We start from the raw sequence: 18,562 nt of genomic DNA, 5'->3' as shown, positions 1-18,562 counted from the left end.
ATTGTAGGTGATGATTGATGTAATATTTGATGAGATGATAGCTAATATTTTGCTAGTGTATACAATTTAGTCAAGTGTTTATTACTTACTTACTTATTAAGTGTCTTTCACGAGTTTGAAGTTTCACACCTCCACTTGGTCAGTCTTGGTGGAGGTGTATAGACAGTCCAGTTAATTTCAGGTCAAAGTTTAAATTAGGTCAGCGGAATTTCTAATAATAACACTCCACATTCTCAATTCTCATTCTTCAGTTTAATGGACAACATGATTGATACTTATCCTTGTTCACTAAATTATACACATTCTTTACGCACACTTGAAAATGGATAGTATAAGAATGTCCCAGGAAGAAGTTGAGAAAGATTCAGACTGGAGTTTAACTGGATTCTTATTTGGAAATATTAATGAGAAGGGAGAACTTGAAGATGAATCTATATTGGATGAGGTCAGCTTTGAAGCTAGTCGCTCTTTTTGCAAATTGTTTGTTCCATCTACAGACAATGTTATGCATTACAAGGCACTATTTCATGTCTAGCATGTCTTTTCAATAATAGGAATCTCGAAGACATTTGTCTCGCTTAGAAAGTCTCGGTGGATTAGGAAATTTGGTTAAGGATATTTCAAGTTTAGAGGAAAGGTCTGAGAGAGTTGGTGTTTTTGATGCAGTTGGAGGTTTGTTTACAGTTTAACCAATGTCATCCATCTTTGATGATGCACATGCCTGGCTACTGGTTAAAATATCCATGGCTCTGTTTATATAATTTGAGAGCTTTTTAAAGCTGTTCAGAATGAGGGAGATATTCCACTCTGGCATTCTTGAGTCTTGACCTAGCATGATTGCCTGATTATTACATAATTAATGGTTTCTGTTAACAATCAATCACTGTAAAGGTTCTGAAAAGCAGGGGGCTGCTACACCAAAGCCTTTCGTTCACTGTATTCCAAAATTATATATCACCATGCATGCATGCAAACTTTCAAAACACTTAGAATTGCTACACATCATTATAGATTCTACTACCAAGGCTTATAATGCAGCCGATTTTAGTGAAATTAATGAGTTGGCGGATGATGAAGAAGCAAATTATAGACGTGGGTTGAAATTTGTTTCAAGAGATAATGAAGGTATTTTAGAGTGAAATTGTTTTAGGATTGAAGAGAACTGATGTAGTATATTTGAACCAGTAAATGTTTTAATGTATATTTCCAGCACGTTCTAGTAAAGATGATAACTATGATGAAGACAGTGACCATGAAGCAGGTATATTCATCTGTTGCTCTTTATTAGTTACTATTGTGTGTCATATTAACCACTTGTGAGACATGTATTTAAATCAGTAATCTCCAAAGGAGAAAGTCCCCCCTTAAAGACTGCTCTATGTAGATGAATGTTAACTGTCTTCACACAGATGCACTCACAAAGGCTGAGCAAGATAGATTGGCAATGCCTCCACCAATAGTTAGTGACCAAGTTTCAAGTGTTGGAACAACAAAACAAGATGGTAAGAAGTTGGAATTGTTGATTACCAAATGTTGTTTACATTTTTTGGTCAGATTGTATGCAATAAAACTTTGTGTTCAGTTTTCACATAGTCTAAAGTCTAGAAATGACTAATAACATCTTGAGATGATTATAATTGAGGTTATTTTTAATGTTTAGATGTGACACAGCCAGCAATTATTTCTAAAATGCAGCAGGTTATAATCATTAAAGTAAATTTTTTGTTGCATTATTTTTCCAAAGGCATGTCTGATACTTCATTTCTACCTCAAACATCCAATGGTAAAACAGTTCTTGACCTCTTTCCTGAGTTTCGGCCTGGTAAGGTGTTGCGATTTTCTCGTCTGTTTTGGCCTGCGAAGCCATCCTCGTTACCGCAGTTATGGAGAAATGCCAAGAAAAGACGAAAGAAAAAGAAAAAAGATGAACCAACGACACCAGTAACACCATCATTTAAGATTCATGATGAATATATGTCAGATGATGAGGTAGAGTAGTCATCTTTCTATCTTGTGGAATATGACTTACATTCGGAAATATAGCAATAATCTGCCCTTCGGATATCACGTCATCATGCATCGTCCGATCTTTAAAAAAGTCACTGTGAAAAATTACAGTTTCAGTATCTGCTAGAGGCTTGATCTAGATCAAATGTGGAGAGTATTTTAGGCAAAGAACGTCAGTCTTTTTAATCCTGGTCACGCGTCGAATTTTTCATTCCATGTTGTCCTTGACGATGATAAAACACCCCAATCAGGTTTATGAGGCTCAGAGTTGCAAAAAAGCTGCGAGTACGCGGGTACCACCCGCGAGGAAGGTTTGCTTTGAATGAGGTTTGTGAATTGTAAGGAAGGTTTAAAGTTGAACACTCTAATTGATTACATGCATGTACCAAAAAACCAAAGATTTCTTTATTTCTTAATTATGCTCGTTGCCACTTGACGCAGTGACGTAACGTCATTTTGAGGAAGGTTTTCAAAACTTGAAATCCTACCGGAGCAAGGTTTGAACTCTTTTTGCAACTCTGATTAGGCCACGGATTCCTTTCATGAAAATACAATGGACAATAGACAAAAAGTAATTGAAGGGTGTTCTTTTTATCCTTTTTTTTTCAAGAGTAAAATTGAGATACTTATAAATTGCCTGAAGTATTGATGACTAATATTTTTCTCTTAGGATAAATTGATGCGACCGATAGAGAACGATGGCATCTCTGATAAATCATCAATGCAATCACGCGATGGTTTAAATAAAGAAGACGAAAAAAAGATATGTGCCTGGCGACATGGCCCTGCGGCGTTGTGGTACGAGCTGCTTGGGGTTAATGAAGATGGAACTAATTTAGATTATGGTTTTCAGTTGAAAGATCAGGTATTACGACAACATTCGCTGCTTTTACCTAGTACGCTGTGATTACCTATACAACAGATACTGTAGGATTTATTTTCTATACTCGTAACTATTTCATGAAAAAGCATACAAATGGGAAAAAAACACCTAACAGGAATGTAGTATTAAGTACGAAGTTGATTTTAAGGTTTGAAACATGTACTGTATGCACAGCTCCAACCCTCAATCTCCTTGTTGGGTGAGTTGTTAGAAAGATATTTACTGACCTGAACGATGTAACTTGTTGTTTAAATGAACAATTCCTGCATGACTGTTCTGGTCTTTATTAGGAACGAGATAAAATTAATGATTCAAAACTTAATTTTTGTTGGTGCATTCAATGCTTGAAGATTTGGGTTGGTAAGTGTCATTTCATCCTTAATGCAGATGAAGGTTGAAGAGGAAGAGCGAAATGTTGATATTCTTGAAGAAGAGAGAGAATTTCCATCAAATGATTGTTTTCATTTGGTTGCTATCAAGAGATGGGAGGATGATATAATTTGGTCACCTGAAGATGTTAAACTCAACCCTCTGTCTGAAGGCATCGCTGGATGGATACCTTCAGCTAATATTAGAACTACCTTGGCTTACGCGAACCAACATACGTCAGGTCTGCTGATTTGTAGAATTGAACGCCTGGTGTTCATGTTAACATATATTTTGCTTGGTAATAATTCTATAATGTTTTATTCAGGCTCTAAACTGTCTGGATTAGAGGAAAGTATAAATAAAACGAAAGCAGCTATCAAAGCAAACCACGCCGCATTGGCAGAAAATGTGAAAGAAAACAAGCCTTGGTATTCCATATTTCCGGTTGATAACCAAGAACTGATTTATGGAAAATGGGAAGATAAAATTATATGGGATTCAGAGGTGAACTTTCATCAATCGCTTGGCAATATCAATTGTTGAAGCCGTTGCACTGCTTTGTCCCCTGACGCTTCATAATAGAAAGATATATAAATAGTCGCTATATATCAAGCGCTAGGGGACGAGGCAGGCAGTTGCATGTGATAGAATCTTTGTGATCTGTGCTTATAAAACAAATACTGTATTGCAGTATAAATAGATTCAAAATTCACAACAATCTTCATATGTATTTAATGTCAAAATTTTCACATAGGCTATGCCAAACATTCCTGATCCAGAGATCATGGAACTAGATCCCAATGATGAAAATCTAATTCTTGGAATTCCTGAAGATGTTGTTGTAAATACTGGAAAAGAACAAGAACCAACTCGACGACGGGTGAAATATTTTAAATAAATGCATGAGCTTATATAAACATAACTATACTTAATGGTAGCTATATTTGATCTGATCTGTGGTTTTATGGCGAAATAATCATCATATTTTTCAACCATAAACCGTTTTAACTTGATAAGAAGCTTGTTTATCCGAATTTACCTCTGTCCCGTCTTACTGCATTTGTTTTATAGATATAACATCACAATTCTCTTTCCTTTACCTTATTAAAGGCCCCTATACTTATTCTTATATCTAAATTTCTTTAATTTTTATGTCAATAAGCACATGCATATTTATATTTAGGAACCAAAGAATAAATCAAAATTATTGCTTGGAAAATCTAAAACAGAAGATGAGGATGAGGTACACGTTAGTTTCGATTAAATTGTTTTTATCTATTTATTGGATATTTTGCCACTACATATATTTTAATTTTTAGGACGTGCGATTTCTCGACGAATCTCCGAAAGATCCATTCAATATATCGAATGATAAATATTATAATCCTAAACATAGTAAGTTTTTATTTTTCTATATTTGTAAGCGGAAAACTCGCTCGCGAATTTATTGCTTCGGTTTTCTGCTCTCTTCTCTCCCTAGCTCGTGTATGCTAATTGTTGCCTGACTTTGATTAAATATCTTGATGGTTATTAATCTCTTTCTAATATCGTTTCCATTAGCTACTGCTGAGAGTAGTCTGCAGGCTACAATGGGCACCAATCGAATTCAGGTATTCACAAAAAAACAGAGATACATTGTAAATGAAAAAGAAAATCAATTCTTTTCTATTCTATCCTATTCTCAGCATTCTACGCCAGCAATGGAGTTACAGCGTCCATTCTTCCCTACATTTAACTCAAAAGAGAGCTTAAGACATTTTCATCGCCCTTTGTTAAAACGAGTGACCCACGGAAAACTTGCTGCTCCTGGCCCGCATCCTGTGTCTGGGCTGTTGAAACACATCAAGAAAAAAGCCAAGGTATTTTATGAATAGAATATTGCTGACTATAGAAAGATCTTATCTGTGGAGAGAATTTTGTTCTTTTTCTTTCAAATATGTATACAGTTTTCTAATCATCGTACTTAATTTATAATATATTTCCATTATTTCCAGGAGCGGCAAAAAGAGCGACTTGCTTCAGGAGGTGGGGAAGTTTTCTTTATGCGTGACGTCACAGATCTAACGGGGATGGATGGTGATTTAATATTAGCTGAATATTGTGAAGAATATCCCCCCCTGATAATGGCTGTCGGCATGAATACGAGAATTATCAACTACTATAAAAGGGTAAACTTGTGCTTATGAAATTCACCAACATTCGATATTTTCTTGGCATTTTTCTACACATCTTATTTTCCTCTTTAATATCCTGCATGGTTCACTGAGGCTACTCAAAGTAATTATAGAAGTTTAGATTTGGTGAAGTTTTGGTTAAAGCAAGTCATGCATAAGATTATTTACCTAATTCATCGCCCTATAATGGCCAAGGCAAACTAAGAGATTAGATTTCTTTATAGAAACATGGTAAAGATGAAGGCGCTCCTAACTTTGAATACGGTGAAACACTATATATTCATCAAACATCGCCATTCTTAGGACAACTTAAACCCGGAGAATCGTTACAGGTAAATTCTTCAGATTGTTTGTTACTGTACTTCGTGTCAAAATGAAATAAGTTCAGTTTATAGGATGGTGATCGATTTTTATCATGGCTGTGAATATTAACAGCTAGTAATCCATAACGATAGAGGCGTTATTTAGTACGTGTTCTGTCAATAATTTAGTTCGACATTATTTGTATAATATAATATGATATGTAGAGAGAACAAACACTATCGAAGGCACTAAGCGAGATTGCTTACATAGTAAAGAGTTTTTATAATATACCGAATTGCACTGACATAAAATACTCTCGTAGGCATTGGAAAACAACTTGTATCGTGTACCTATTTATGAACATGCCATGCCCAGCACAGATTTTGTGATTATCAAGACTAACAACAGGTATTTGTGTCCGATTGATGGAGTTCGTGGAAATGAAATCTAATTCAATGTTGGTTCTAGGGAATAACCACTTAATTTTATTATTTTCGTGACTTTATTTTTTTTTGCCGTTTAGTTATTATATACGAGAGGTGAAAACATTATTTTGTGTTGGTCAAGAATGTCCAAAGTTTGAGGTTCCAGGTCCTAACTCGAAGAAGGCAAACAACCATGCACGTGACTTTCTACAGGTCAGTGTATATACTGTATGGTTTATCTATGACGTCAGTCACTATTCTTTAGTTGGACTACCTGATCAATCTTGTCCCCAGTGCCTTGACTCACCTCATTCATTGCACGCGGCCACGCAGTGCATGTGATACTCAGGTGTCAGAGAAGAAGCACCGATTTTCCACTCAGTTTCTCATTGCAAAAATGTCTTGGACTTGAGAATATAATGCTAGGATTGCTTTTTTAATATATTCGTACCTCAATCCTCAGGTATTTATATACAGACTATTTTGGAAAAGTCCTGATAACCCACGACGTATCAAAATGGATGACATTAAGAAAGCGTTTCCTCATCATTCTGAAAGTAGTATCAGAAAACGTCTTAAATTATGCGCTGATTTTAAAAGAACTGGTAATCACATAAATTTGTTTTTATTCCTTCTATAAATGAGATTATTGGCTGGCTATATTAAGACTGGTCTGAGACTAGTTGAGATCTGTGTTTGAGATTTCCATGAAACGTTACTAACTTGTTGTGTATATACATGTAGGTGTTGATTGTAACTGGTGGGTTCTCAAAAATGATTTTCGACTTCCATCTGAAGATGAAATGAGGGCTTTGGTAACACCTGAGCAATGTTGTGCGTATCTCAGCATGCAGGCAGCAGAACAACGTTTGAAGGTCGGTTCTTGATTATAGCTTCTTCATTTAAATTAAGCATTTTTTTTTCAAAATTAAAACATTGTCTAACACAATTTAATGTGGCACTCGTGATGTACCATAAAATGTCTGGCTTTTTCCTTAATCTTAAGAAACGAGAAACCGAGGAAAATTTTATATAAATTATGTAGAATTATTAGATAGCGTATACTAAAGATGTATGAAGACCAATACACACCGCAGACTTGTTGCTTTGCGTGTTGATATCGTTTGCTAGAACTTCTATAATTTGTTTGTTTCATTGTCAGGATGCTGGTTATGGTGAAAAGAACATGTGTGCAAGTGACGATGACAATGAAGAAGAAAATCAAAAAATCGATGATGAGGTTAATATCGTATTCAAACTGAAATAAGAGTAAAGCGGTTGCTTGCGTAGAATTTTATCTAGGATCATTTCCTATAATAGGTTACCCTTTAAATATGATTTCTTAAAAACGGTGATATCAATGTGTCATGTACATGAATACGAATATGCTACACTATTAAATTATTTTCCGAAATGTAAGACGAGAACTATTTCGTACACTGGACTGAAGTTTGGAGAGCCAAGCGCAAAATAAAAGAATTTCTTCTTCTTGCTTGATAATGTTTAGGTTCGAACTGCACCATGGAATACAACACGTGCATTCATATCAGCAATGCGAGGTAAATGTCAGCTAGCGGTCAGTGGTCCTGCTGATCCAACTGGATGTGGAGAAGGATTTTCTTACGTACGAGTTCCAAATAAACCAATTGCATCAAAGGTAATCTTCAAGAATCTTCCATTATGAGCCCACAGAGCATCACCTCTCGTCAATGTTAATACAAACCTTGAAGAACTGTCCAAATTTGTCCAAAGTCTGCCATTTAGTTTCATTAATGTCTGGTTTACAATTTAAGCAAGAAGTTTCATTTCCCTTGCGAGATATACGGTATTTTTTAGAGGAATATCTGTAGGTCAAAAAGTGCGTATTTTCTTATCCATCCAGGATGAAAACAGCGCTCAGAGTGCATCAGTTCGGAAACAGAAGACTGTAACGGGAACAGATGCGGATTTGCGACGATTGTCGTTAAAAGACGCGAGAAAAGTTTTACGAAATTTTGGAATACCAGAAGAAGAGGTAGCAATATTGTCTATCCTCGTGTAATGAAACGGTTACCAAGATCATTAGTTTAGACATGATGCATGTTTATGTGATTGCAGATTAAGAAGCTATCAAGATGGGAAGTTATTGATGTTGTAAGAACCCGATCGACCCAAGCTGCAAAGTCTGGCGAAGAACGTTAGTTTTTTATTTTCATATGTACAGGCATTCATCTTGAAATAAATCTCTTTGGATCTTGTTCATTGGTGGATGCTTCTGAAGGCTCATTTATACGATACGAGTATAGCTGTATACGATTCGTACCGAGGGGTATACCGATTGAATAAACACGGAGAAGAAATGAAGATTTTAAACTGGAATAAGCTACAATTATACTCCCCAGTCGACTAATCGTATCGTTTAAATTAGGCTTCAAGGGAATTTCTTTCATCGTGTTGTATTACCGCAATGAACGGCTGCTGCATAATAAGACATGGAGCACCAAACTGTATGCAGGCGCTTCATAACATTCAAGCAGTTTTTCTTAGTATAGAATCGCTAAAAGTCAATAATCTTGTTTTCCTACTAGGCATGAGTAAGTTTGCGAGAGGATCGCGTTTTTCAATCGCTGAACATCAAGAAAGATATAAAGAAGATTGTCAGAGGATATTTGAACTTCAGAACAGGTAAAATACATTCAATTAATAAACTTTTATACAGAGTTTTATTTAGATGCAGTCTTCAATGGGATACTGTGTCAATATATTATATGGCATGAAATTGAAGTTCATAAAATGATATTGCTAAAAACAATACTAAAACAATATCACATCTGTATGTGACTATGTGGAAATGTGTTGTATATTGCCTCAAAAAAACGACCCAGCACGTGACTATTTACTGCTATTCGATAGGAACTGTCATTGTTTCCATTTCATATTTCCACTTCTTTTCGAAAAATTTTTAGTAGTAATTCAGTTTGTGAAGAGATATTGGGAAATTGAAACAATTTTATTCAGGGTGTTATCATCAACTGAAGTTTTGTCGACCGATGAGGAAAGCAGTAGTGATGAAGATAGTGATTACGATGAACTGGGAAAGAATCTGGAGAGCATGTTATCTAATAAGAAGTCATCTTCACAGGTATTTTTTCCTCATGAGAAGTATTTTTCTCCATAAATGTGGATTTGTTTTATTTGTTTATTTGTCTCTCGCGGCAAATTGCTCTTCTTTCCCCCCCAATTAGTTTTTTCCAGAGTAAATACAGTGGGAAAATATATCGTGTGATTTGTGTCTGCTTTTTTCAAACAAAATTGTTCAAAATCCTTACCATGCAGTATACCTCAGCGTTTCCTAGTAACGTAAAAGTGTTTGTATTTGTCTTAGTTAAGCCATGAACAGGAAGAAGCTGAAAGACTGGAACTACAACGATTACTAAATGAAGATAGCAAAGATAACGTTAGTTTTGTTTACCAAAACATCTCTCAAAAATGAGGATTTTTTCTTATCTTATTTCATTGTTACATTTCGATGATTTTCATAACAATTTGTCCTTTTATAGATTGACTCCAAGGGATCATCAGGTAGGATTCTTTGATCGATATTTTTTCGTATTGTTGGCCGTTTTTACATTTTCTGAAGCAACGACGTTTTCGGCATTCGCGCGCCTTATTCATCAAAGCAGCCACAAATGATGTAAGTTGCAACTAGAAACGAAGTTCCTCAAAGTTCGTTTCAGGATAACGCGCCTTAAACAAAACCTGCTGTATTTGCAACTTTGCATACTCCCTCCGGCGTTCGTCTTCGATTTTAGATAAACTGTGTCCAACTAATTCACCAAACAACATTTCAGGACTTTTTCCTTGTGTCGGGCATGTATTTAATGTACTCTCCACATCTTCCCCACTAACCTCATTCTTGTGGCTAGTTGGTTTACTTAATTTCATTGATTTGGGGAATGATGCTAGACTGGTTACACTGGAGGTATATTCACACTCGTGCTCGCCATCATCATTGTTGTTAACATAATCTTCTGTTGTCTCATCTATATGGAACCTTCGTTTGGCTGTAGTTATAGCCATAGTTTCTCTGGGTTGAAAATGATCATTTAGAAACATCAGTCGGTCATAATATTGCCAGGAATGTGTGTTGTCATCGATAGTTCCAGTCGAATTGCTTTTCTTCCAAAGTGTTCTATGGTATGTTCGTAGACCGTTCATTTTCTTTTTTAAATCTGTAACTGTATGGAGAAAACGCTGTAAGTTATTCGCAATATCTCATTCTCTTCTCTAGTGGTAATATTTTCAATGGTACTATAGCTTATATTTCATGTTAGTTATATGGCATATGTGCCATGAATTAGTTAAGGACGCGTGTTTATTGGAATAAATGCCGCCCGCAATGCTTTTTCAATTTTGGGTCCTTGCAGACCTAACGGACGCCTAAACGATGCGAAGTCCAGGTGGGCCAGATTTCCGTGAATGCAAGTGACGCCTATACACGCGTAAAAACGCTCAGTTTGATGCAAGTTGATGTGAACAGAATTGAACAATGTTGTGCTGCCCACATTGTTCAGAGTTGTTATCAACATTGAACAATATTGCATGTTGAAACTGAATCGGATGTAACAATATTGTTCAATATTGATAACAACTCTGAACAATGTGGGCAGCACAACATTGTTCCATCCTGTTCATATCAACATTTTATCAACCTGAGCGTTTTTACGCGTGTAGTTGAGATCTGAGTGCAAAAACGTCAGCGGTTGAATTTCGTTTCATTGTGTTTCCTTTTATTAATGTTTCATGATTTCGATATTCGGGAGTTTTGCAAGGCTATTGTGCTATTCTTCAAGCTCGTTGGCTGCATTTCTCTACATAGAACGAATTACAATGCATTCCTTTCAATTTAGGAATCTTTTTCTTGGCGGGCGCGCGGTTATTCATATATAAGATTACAAAATATAGCTCCTTCTCTTCGGATTCGTATGGTACATCATGTTATTGCCATATAGTGGATGTAACAAGAGAAAGCAAACTAGCAATAAGATTACCAACCCTAAATCTTGCAAACTTTAATCTTTTTAAAAAATAGACATTAATATCTAAATTTACGAACATATATCATCGGTAGTGGTGCAAGAAAGCTAGACGAGTCTGTGAGAGAGGCTCATTCAGCTGTATCTTGTGAGCATAAACGCAACAGTCATTCAGTCGCCATACTCCGCTTAACTTCGTTCTTAATTCATAATGTTTTGTTTGATCTTCTTAAGATAGTTTCGTGTAATTAACTTAAAACAGGCCCTCTTATCTCTGCTGCGGTATTACACGTATACATGCATTTATTTTGATACGTTACAGACACTAGCTACTATGACCCGATATGAACCAAATTATGCCTTATTCATTGTGATCTTACCAGAGAGCAAACGTTCTTCAGGGCCTGATACATTCTCATTGAGTGTGGCCACAATTCTTTTTTCAATAATTAATCTTTTATCAGACTTTGAATAATCTTCATGAGTGGCGTCATATAAACAAGGTTCTCTTTCCCATTCTGATATCAGTAATTCCACTTGTTTATCGCTCCATTTATACTTATTCTCAACACACGGCATTTTTATTTTTATATCTTCAGAATCTGCTATGCGTTTGTGATCTGACATTGTGATATCTTTACGTTCACGATCGAATCAAAGCTTCTTTGATCAAAGTGCTCCTCTAACATGTGTTTACACTATCACACACGATAAACAAACACGACGGCTTGATTCAGCGTGATCATTAACTTAAAATATGCACTTATTCAGTTAAAGAAACTTTGTTGCCGGAAGGCTCGTCTTACAATAGCAAAAATATCTTTGATACAAAAAGAGGTACTTTAAACAAGTGAAATGAAAGAAAGATATGATAATTCGAAAATGAATTACATTATGAATTATATTATATGCATTAGCAAAACACGTGCCGTTCAATCATCATTGCATGCTAATTGTACAAAGGCTTTGCCTAACGACATGGGGCGCGGACATATTATATTTTGGGGGGGGGGGTTAACTTAAAATAAAGTTTATTGTTAAGCGAATGTCTCTTTTTAGCATAAGCAACTTTTTGGTCTTAATTTGTAGATAAAACTGGGAAATATTTTCTGTAATGAGTTTTGAATCATCTGTGGTAAGTAAGTTACATGGCCTTTTTTGTGTAAAGTTGCTTTGAAACTTCACAGTTCTGCTTGCATGTGTACCGTGATTTAAATCAACTTGTATATGATGTACTTTTTGACTTTGTGAGTATATAAATCATTCAGGAATTCTAACGTTCAATTGGCTTACATCTTGACAAGCTTCAACACAATTAATAACTGTTAAAATTGTGTTTTTTTCAAGACTGGAAGACGGCTGTTAATCCAGAGAACATTCAAAGATGAAGAAGGGAGGCAGTATACACGTACAGAAGTTGTTAAGAATCAACCTGTGATTGATGCATATCTAAAATATATAACTAAAGATAAAAATTACAGGTATATAAAGAATCACTTCTATATGCAATGCAACTTTTGGCAGGTTTAGGAGTTTGAAAAACTTTTGGAAATTATAAGTGAAAACAACAATATTTCAAATGGAATTAAGATGGGTACGGAGAGGTAAATCTTAAAGAGAGTTAAGAGACAACACAGTAAAGAATGGAGAAAGTTAAATTTTTAAGACTGATAACAGTTAAGATTCCAATAGCCGGAAGCCCCGTACGCTGTTATATTACAAATATTCTAAAATATATTTCATTTCAAGGGAAAATTTTGCCAGTCAAGATGAAGTTCATAAAGAGGAAATTAGGCGTGAGAGGCGAAGGTTTGTATTTGAAGTGATCGATAATATCTTATTTATTAGTTTTTAGTTGTGCATTTCACAGAAACTAGGAGATTATAGCATGTACATTTATTTTCACGTTCATGCATGGTTTCTGTATAATAAATTAAACCTTTCTTCTTCCCCCGTGAAGAGGCTAAGACGACGGTGCGGTATTGTTTGGTCTGTGCAAGCTAGAATACTGGTATTAATTTAATATATTTTGTTTTTAGAATCCAAGAACAACTTCGAAGAATAAAAAGGAACCAGGAGAAAGAAAGAGAAAAGGCTCTTCAACCGAAGAAAAAAAAAGAGAAGGCTCCCAATAATGTAATTATAAATCATTTTATTTCATAGCTGTATGCATGAAAACTGTTTTGTTGGTCGGTCTACCACGATTGTTTGACAATTGATTAAACTTTTTTACCAGCTTAAATGTGGTGCTTGTGGGGCAATTGGTCACATGAGAACTAATAAAAACTGTCCGCTGTACCAAGAGGCCGTAGGCGCAACTGGTCCGATCCAGGTCGCAATGACAGATGAACAAGTTGCGGAACATGAAATGAATATGCCTCAAGATGATTTAGTCAAAGTTGAAGGAACAAAAATTACCTTAGGAAAGGCGTTTCTTGATCAGTAAGTTTATAATTTTATGTTAAATATGTGAAATATGCATCCTGCTGTTCATTAGTTTTGAATAGAAGAAGTTGGTAGGGGACTGGGGCAACGAAAATGTCTTTTAATTAATTCCCGTTGGTCGCTCGTTTAGTGCCAACGACTTGAAACGTAAAGCAATGGTTTTGCGGTTTCCTAAAGAATTAGGTATGTGTGTCAGCTTGTTGTTTTCAAATATAAAAAGTTCATACAAATCAGTGGTATAAATCATACATGTGCATTTTATTTTATTTATATACACATCAATATTATTCACAAAGACAATAACATATGACCAGAGAGAATACACCATATGTGACCTTGCATCATTCAACGATGTACATCATTTCAAAATGCCATATTTGTTTTTAGTTAAGAAACGGAGAAGATCTGGTGTAATGCATTGTGACTACCTAATGGTACGAGTGTGTGATCGAGTTTTTATTGACCCAGAAGATGGCGACCGAGTTGTCGTCCGAGTTACATAGAGTTCCCTGGTCTGAGCATGCCTTTATTGGCAACTTTCAATTTCAAGTTTTCATACATTCATCAATTATATTCTGGTCTATTTCTAGAAACGACATAAACAAACTAACCGAAGAAGAACCAACCCTGTGGTAGGTACCAGTGATTGTCTCGAACCTGTCCCACAAGGGCGGCGTTGCCTTCTGGCGTTGTGTAGGTTCTCTGTTTTAAACTTTTGCTTATGCTGTATTCCTTCGTGTTTAAAGGTTGCTTTACAACTGATACTGGAAAACATTTCTACAAAACTGAAGGAGATAAAAGAGGTGAATGAACGTAGAAACTTCTATTAAAAGTGACTATAGTTTGTGACTAATAAATATTATATTCATTTTAGAGCCGTCCTTTCCACGCGCCTGTTTCAATTCGTACTGTTCCAGATTACTATAAAATTGTTAAGAATCCAATGGATTTACAAACCATTAAAGAGGTCAGTTCATTACAGTTCAGGGAGAGGAGCTTTTTGATTTGGGTTTTCGACAAAACTGCATAACAATAAAATTCTTATTGAGTTGTGAACATATTCTAAGATCATAGCCTTTAATGTTGAAAATATCTTCCAATCTTTAGAATGTACGTAAAGGGCTCTATCGATCTCGTGAGGAATTTCTACAGGATACAAACTTACTGTATTCAAATTGCGTTTTATACAATGGTAAGTCTTGTGTAAAATCCAAGGCCCAGGAACTGAGCTTCAGTTATACTGGAACATATTTGACTAAGTATAACGATTAAGTATATCTGATACTTCACATGCCTCTATATGTACATGTTAATATTAAATTTCGAATTTTTTTCTGAATAGTGTATTGTTTGTCAATAAAGTTATATTTGTTTTCTAAGGCCTAGTGTAAAACTTCCATGAAAATCACTCCATACTTCCAGCCCAGGTCTCTCAGTGAGTGCGCAACTCTATTTTCATTAGGAGACAAACATCCGTTGACAGAAGTCGCAAAGAAAATCACTGATATGGCAAAAACAATGATTGATGAGGTATTTGACATAATTTATGCTTATAATGACATCTGACATGACGTAACGTTGCCAAATCCCTGTAGTCTTTATTCTTTTATACAGCAAGAAAACGAAATTATAGTTAATTATTTTCAGTTATGTTTATGCACAATGAATGTATGAACATTAACAATTCTTTTTAGAAAGAGGAGGAAATAACACAAATTGAAAAAGATATCAACCCGTTACTAAGTGACGATCCTCAGGTAACCAAACGAGACATGGTTCTTCAGTTGTTTATGTGATGTAATATTGTCTGCTAGGTTTATTTTAATCATAATCAAACCGCAGTATATCTTAATCAACTGTTCAACGTTATTGTCTTTGTTTTCGTAGACTGGATTTTCTTGGATGCTGGAAAACGTCATAATGCATATCAAAGCTTCAGCTGACGTGAGCTTCGAAACTGTTTTTTCTGAGATTTCAAATTTTCATTATCATATCACATAAGTTGTGAATGTTCAAATATTTTTTACTTGTATTTTTAGACTTGGCCGTTCCACCGTGCAGTGAATGCCAAAAATGTTCCAGATTATTACGAAATTGTTAATCAACCAATGGATTTGGAGAAGCTACGTAATGTACGTTCATTATTTCCAAATCTGACATGAAGCAATGTATAACCCAAATGTTCATTTTGCTCATGGACTTTTTTATTAACGTAACAAAGTTCTCTGCAGTAATTATAGACATCCCTGTAATTTTCCAGAGAGTGCTGGATCATTTCTATAGAAATAGAGAGGAATTCATGGCGGATGTCAATCTTATTCTAAATAACTGTATTTTGTATAATGGTAAGTCATTCGCAGTAAAGAAATCAAATTATGGGGTAAGCGAGGATCACATAATTATATATAACTGTTCTACATGACTGTTTCCAACACTAAATATCTCATTGTAACCTAGGGGAGGAACATCCATTTTCCTTAACATGTCATAGTATGGTTAAGAAATGTGAAGAATTGTTAAAGGAGGTATTTATGTGTTAATACACTGATTATGCAAGGGGTTTTTACTATGCATACAGAGTATTAAAACTATCTTTCATATATAACCTTACATATACACATGTTGGATTTAATTACATCTTCTTAACACATGCAGAGTGCGGATCAGTTTGGGAAACTAGAAGAAAACATTGCAACAAACCCTTTTTACGACGAAATGGACAGTGAAAGCAGGTCGTCGTACATAGCAAGTCAGCCTCCTTCAGAGAGTGGAGAGATGTTCAACGACAACAGTTTAGATGAATTTCCAAGCATTGGTCAAAATGAAGAGGAAACTATGGATAGTGTTTATACGAATGAAGAAAACAGTAATCAGAGCCTTGATCAAGTGTTTAATACAGAGAAGTCGGAACGAGGTTAGAGCATGTGGAGATGAAATAAAACGTTTTTACAATGTGTCATGCATGTTGGCTTCTTGCAAATAACTGAAGGTCGTCAATATGTGGAGGGCCAAGATTTGGGGATTATTTTTCGTATTTAAGTGAATTTTAAAGGTCTTACTCAGGTTGTCTCTTGAGTTCACTCGTGCAGCGAGTGCATGATAACATGGGGTGATCATAGCCCGCTTTATCGGCGTTGAAATCACCTTCACTTTCATTATTTCTCATTATTATGTAGTTCACCTAAAATCAGCTGATGACGATATGGACGTTGATGTAGTGGGATCTGGGGAGGAGTCGTTAAATCAAAGTAATGTAACTAATGATGAGGTAGATGCAGATGTTCTAGCTCTTGGTGAAAACAGCTTAACATTGGAGAAGTTACTTCAAGATCTTGAAACATCGCCTCAACATGATGAAAGTGATGACAGCGGTGATGATGACTTTCCATTTGATGATGGTGATGATGATGACGTAGAAGACGAAGGGGATGATGAAGGACAAGACATAACTATTGAGGATATGGAAGATAACGGTGAAGATACCTCAAGAGATACCACGGAATGAAGTTTACTATGTCTATATAGTAATATAGTTTCCTTTTGTAAATATAATTGCATGGGCGTGGCATCAAACTTTAATACATATACAACCCGACTTTGAATTACGTGACATGAACACTTAACTTAGCTAAAAGTAAAAATGCAACATGCAGCGGTTGGTGAGGCAGTTACATCTTTGGGCAGTTACGCACAGTATTTACATGTACCTTAGCCTTAGGCTTAGACTTGCGTTATGCGATGCAAATTAACGTTTAATTTTAAGTCATCTGTTTTTGAGTAACTTCGTGTTAAATGCTCAGGACAGTTTGTATCAATCCTAAGTCAGTGCGGAGAATGATTTGGGACCACTGACACTATTTTCATGGATTGCCTACCGCTGACGTTCTTACCGGTCGAGATCTTGGGATTTGGGTCGAGTAATTAATTTGGATTTTTTACCGAATTTTCTGAAATTTTGAAATTCGTGAAAGTATGATTTTATGTGCCCAAACGGATTTTTTTCATGAAGGAATGTAATTCTACTCAGTTTTGAACCATTTCATTCTCTGGGATTTTTTATTGATAGGGACGGGACGTTCGGAATTTAGTTAGAAGTTTTGCAAAAATTGAAAAATCTAATGTACTTTAAACTTAAACTATATTTTACATGCATGATGAAGAGGAAACATGTCCTTTGAAGGCTTTATTCTATTAACTTTGGCGGGCATTGCGGTGTATTTTTCGGGCTAAAATGATAAATTTGCCGGGCTGAAGTTTATTGTAATAGTATTACAGTGGATGTTTTTAGGCATAAATGTGTTTTGACCCTCCTCAGAACGCATTTTAACCCGAGCGTAAAATGAGTTCAGAGTCGGGCCAAAAACACATTTATGCGCAATAACATCAACTGTATACTGATATTATGCCGGCTTTTCGTCGCGGGTGTGGCGTGGCTGAGTAATCCTATTCCGAGCTCAGATGTGAGATTGTTCAGCACGTAATGCGATTGTTCCCGGTGGAACTCGAGGCGGAAATGGATATTTCCATTTCCAGCCAATAATTTCCAGGACCTCTAAGGGTTTAGATTCCTACCGATTCCTACCTTGAGAATAGAGATTTGAGAATACAAAAGAATACAATGCAATACAAGGCGGCCTGGCCCACTGAACTATTAGAGTTCACTGGCTTCCGTCATTTGACTCATTTCAGTGGCTTGGCCACTCTTGGCCCTGTGGTTCGAAACAGCGCGCGCTTACGAGGCCTGGGACTAAGCTGGGTTCGAACAAGTTAGCTAAAGGCCTGGATTCGAGGATCAAACAGGTGAAGGATTTGATTGGTCAGAGTTCTTAGCGGACGTCTGCGTAGATAGTAAATCTATCATGCATGGTAATGATTGGCTATCTTTGATCCGGCGCTAAGAATAAAACCCTGAAATAATTTTACAAATTACAATTCAATTTC

The 18,562-nt window shown here is 35.8% G+C and overlaps 2 protein-coding genes across 2 annotated transcripts; one reads left to right on the top strand and one right to left on the bottom strand.

Annotated features, from left to right (window-relative positions):
* The first annotated feature begins 238 nt into the window (after nucleotides 1-238).
* LOC114521348 (transcription initiation factor TFIID subunit 1-like) lies at nucleotides 239-17,383 on the top strand. The gene is given in 48 exon segments (XM_028541760.1): nucleotides 239-445; nucleotides 555-672; nucleotides 1,012-1,125; nucleotides 1,211-1,261; nucleotides 1,410-1,502; nucleotides 1,745-1,989; nucleotides 2,678-2,872; nucleotides 3,278-3,500; nucleotides 3,585-3,763; nucleotides 4,014-4,139; nucleotides 4,443-4,502; nucleotides 4,579-4,654; nucleotides 4,820-4,869; nucleotides 4,945-5,118; nucleotides 5,254-5,427; nucleotides 5,658-5,765; nucleotides 6,059-6,144; nucleotides 6,260-6,374; nucleotides 6,625-6,766; nucleotides 6,906-7,036; nucleotides 7,324-7,401; nucleotides 7,669-7,818; nucleotides 8,044-8,175; nucleotides 8,259-8,337; nucleotides 8,729-8,825; nucleotides 9,159-9,282; nucleotides 9,526-9,597; nucleotides 9,701-9,722; nucleotides 12,266-12,277; nucleotides 12,280-12,311; nucleotides 12,524-12,657; nucleotides 12,926-12,985; nucleotides 13,216-13,312; nucleotides 13,413-13,618; nucleotides 13,752-13,804; nucleotides 14,009-14,055; nucleotides 14,212-14,253; nucleotides 14,368-14,424; nucleotides 14,496-14,588; nucleotides 14,729-14,813; nucleotides 15,084-15,151; nucleotides 15,316-15,378; nucleotides 15,509-15,565; nucleotides 15,661-15,753; nucleotides 15,882-15,966; nucleotides 16,079-16,146; nucleotides 16,277-16,535; nucleotides 16,798-17,383. Coding segments are annotated over 48 exon segments (5,277 nt in total). The 5' UTR covers nucleotides 239-322; the 3' UTR covers nucleotides 17,127-17,383.
* On the bottom strand, nucleotides 9,694-12,009 carry LOC114521347. Its single transcript, XM_028541759.1, has 2 exons — nucleotides 11,557-12,009; nucleotides 9,694-10,378 (listed from the first exon to the last, which is right to left on the bottom strand). The coding sequence occupies exons 1-2, from the start codon at nucleotides 11,801-11,803 to the stop codon at nucleotides 9,846-9,848; spliced, it is 780 nt and encodes a 259-aa protein (XP_028397560.1). The 5' UTR covers nucleotides 11,804-12,009; the 3' UTR covers nucleotides 9,694-9,845.
* Nucleotides 17,384-18,562: the final 1,179 nt, after the last annotated feature.

The sequence above is a fragment of the Dendronephthya gigantea genome, unplaced genomic scaffold (assembly GCF_004324835.1).
Source record: "Dendronephthya gigantea isolate DGI-Jeju-01 unplaced genomic scaffold, DenGig_1.0 000020F, whole genome shotgun sequence".
In the NCBI taxonomy this organism is placed as follows: Eukaryota; Metazoa; Cnidaria; class Anthozoa; order Malacalcyonacea; family Nephtheidae; genus Dendronephthya; species Dendronephthya gigantea.
This window is presented reverse-complemented; position numbering and strand designations above follow the sequence as displayed.

Coding starts and splice junctions, on each gene's coding strand:
- LOC114521347 (XM_028541759.1), bottom strand. CDS start 11,803: ATGTCAGATCACAAACGCATAGCAGATTCTGAAGATATAAAAATAAAA. Junction 10,379..11,556: donor TGAAGAACGTTTGCTCTCTG/GTAAGATCACAA, acceptor TTCTCCATACAG/TTACAGATTTAAAAAAGAAA.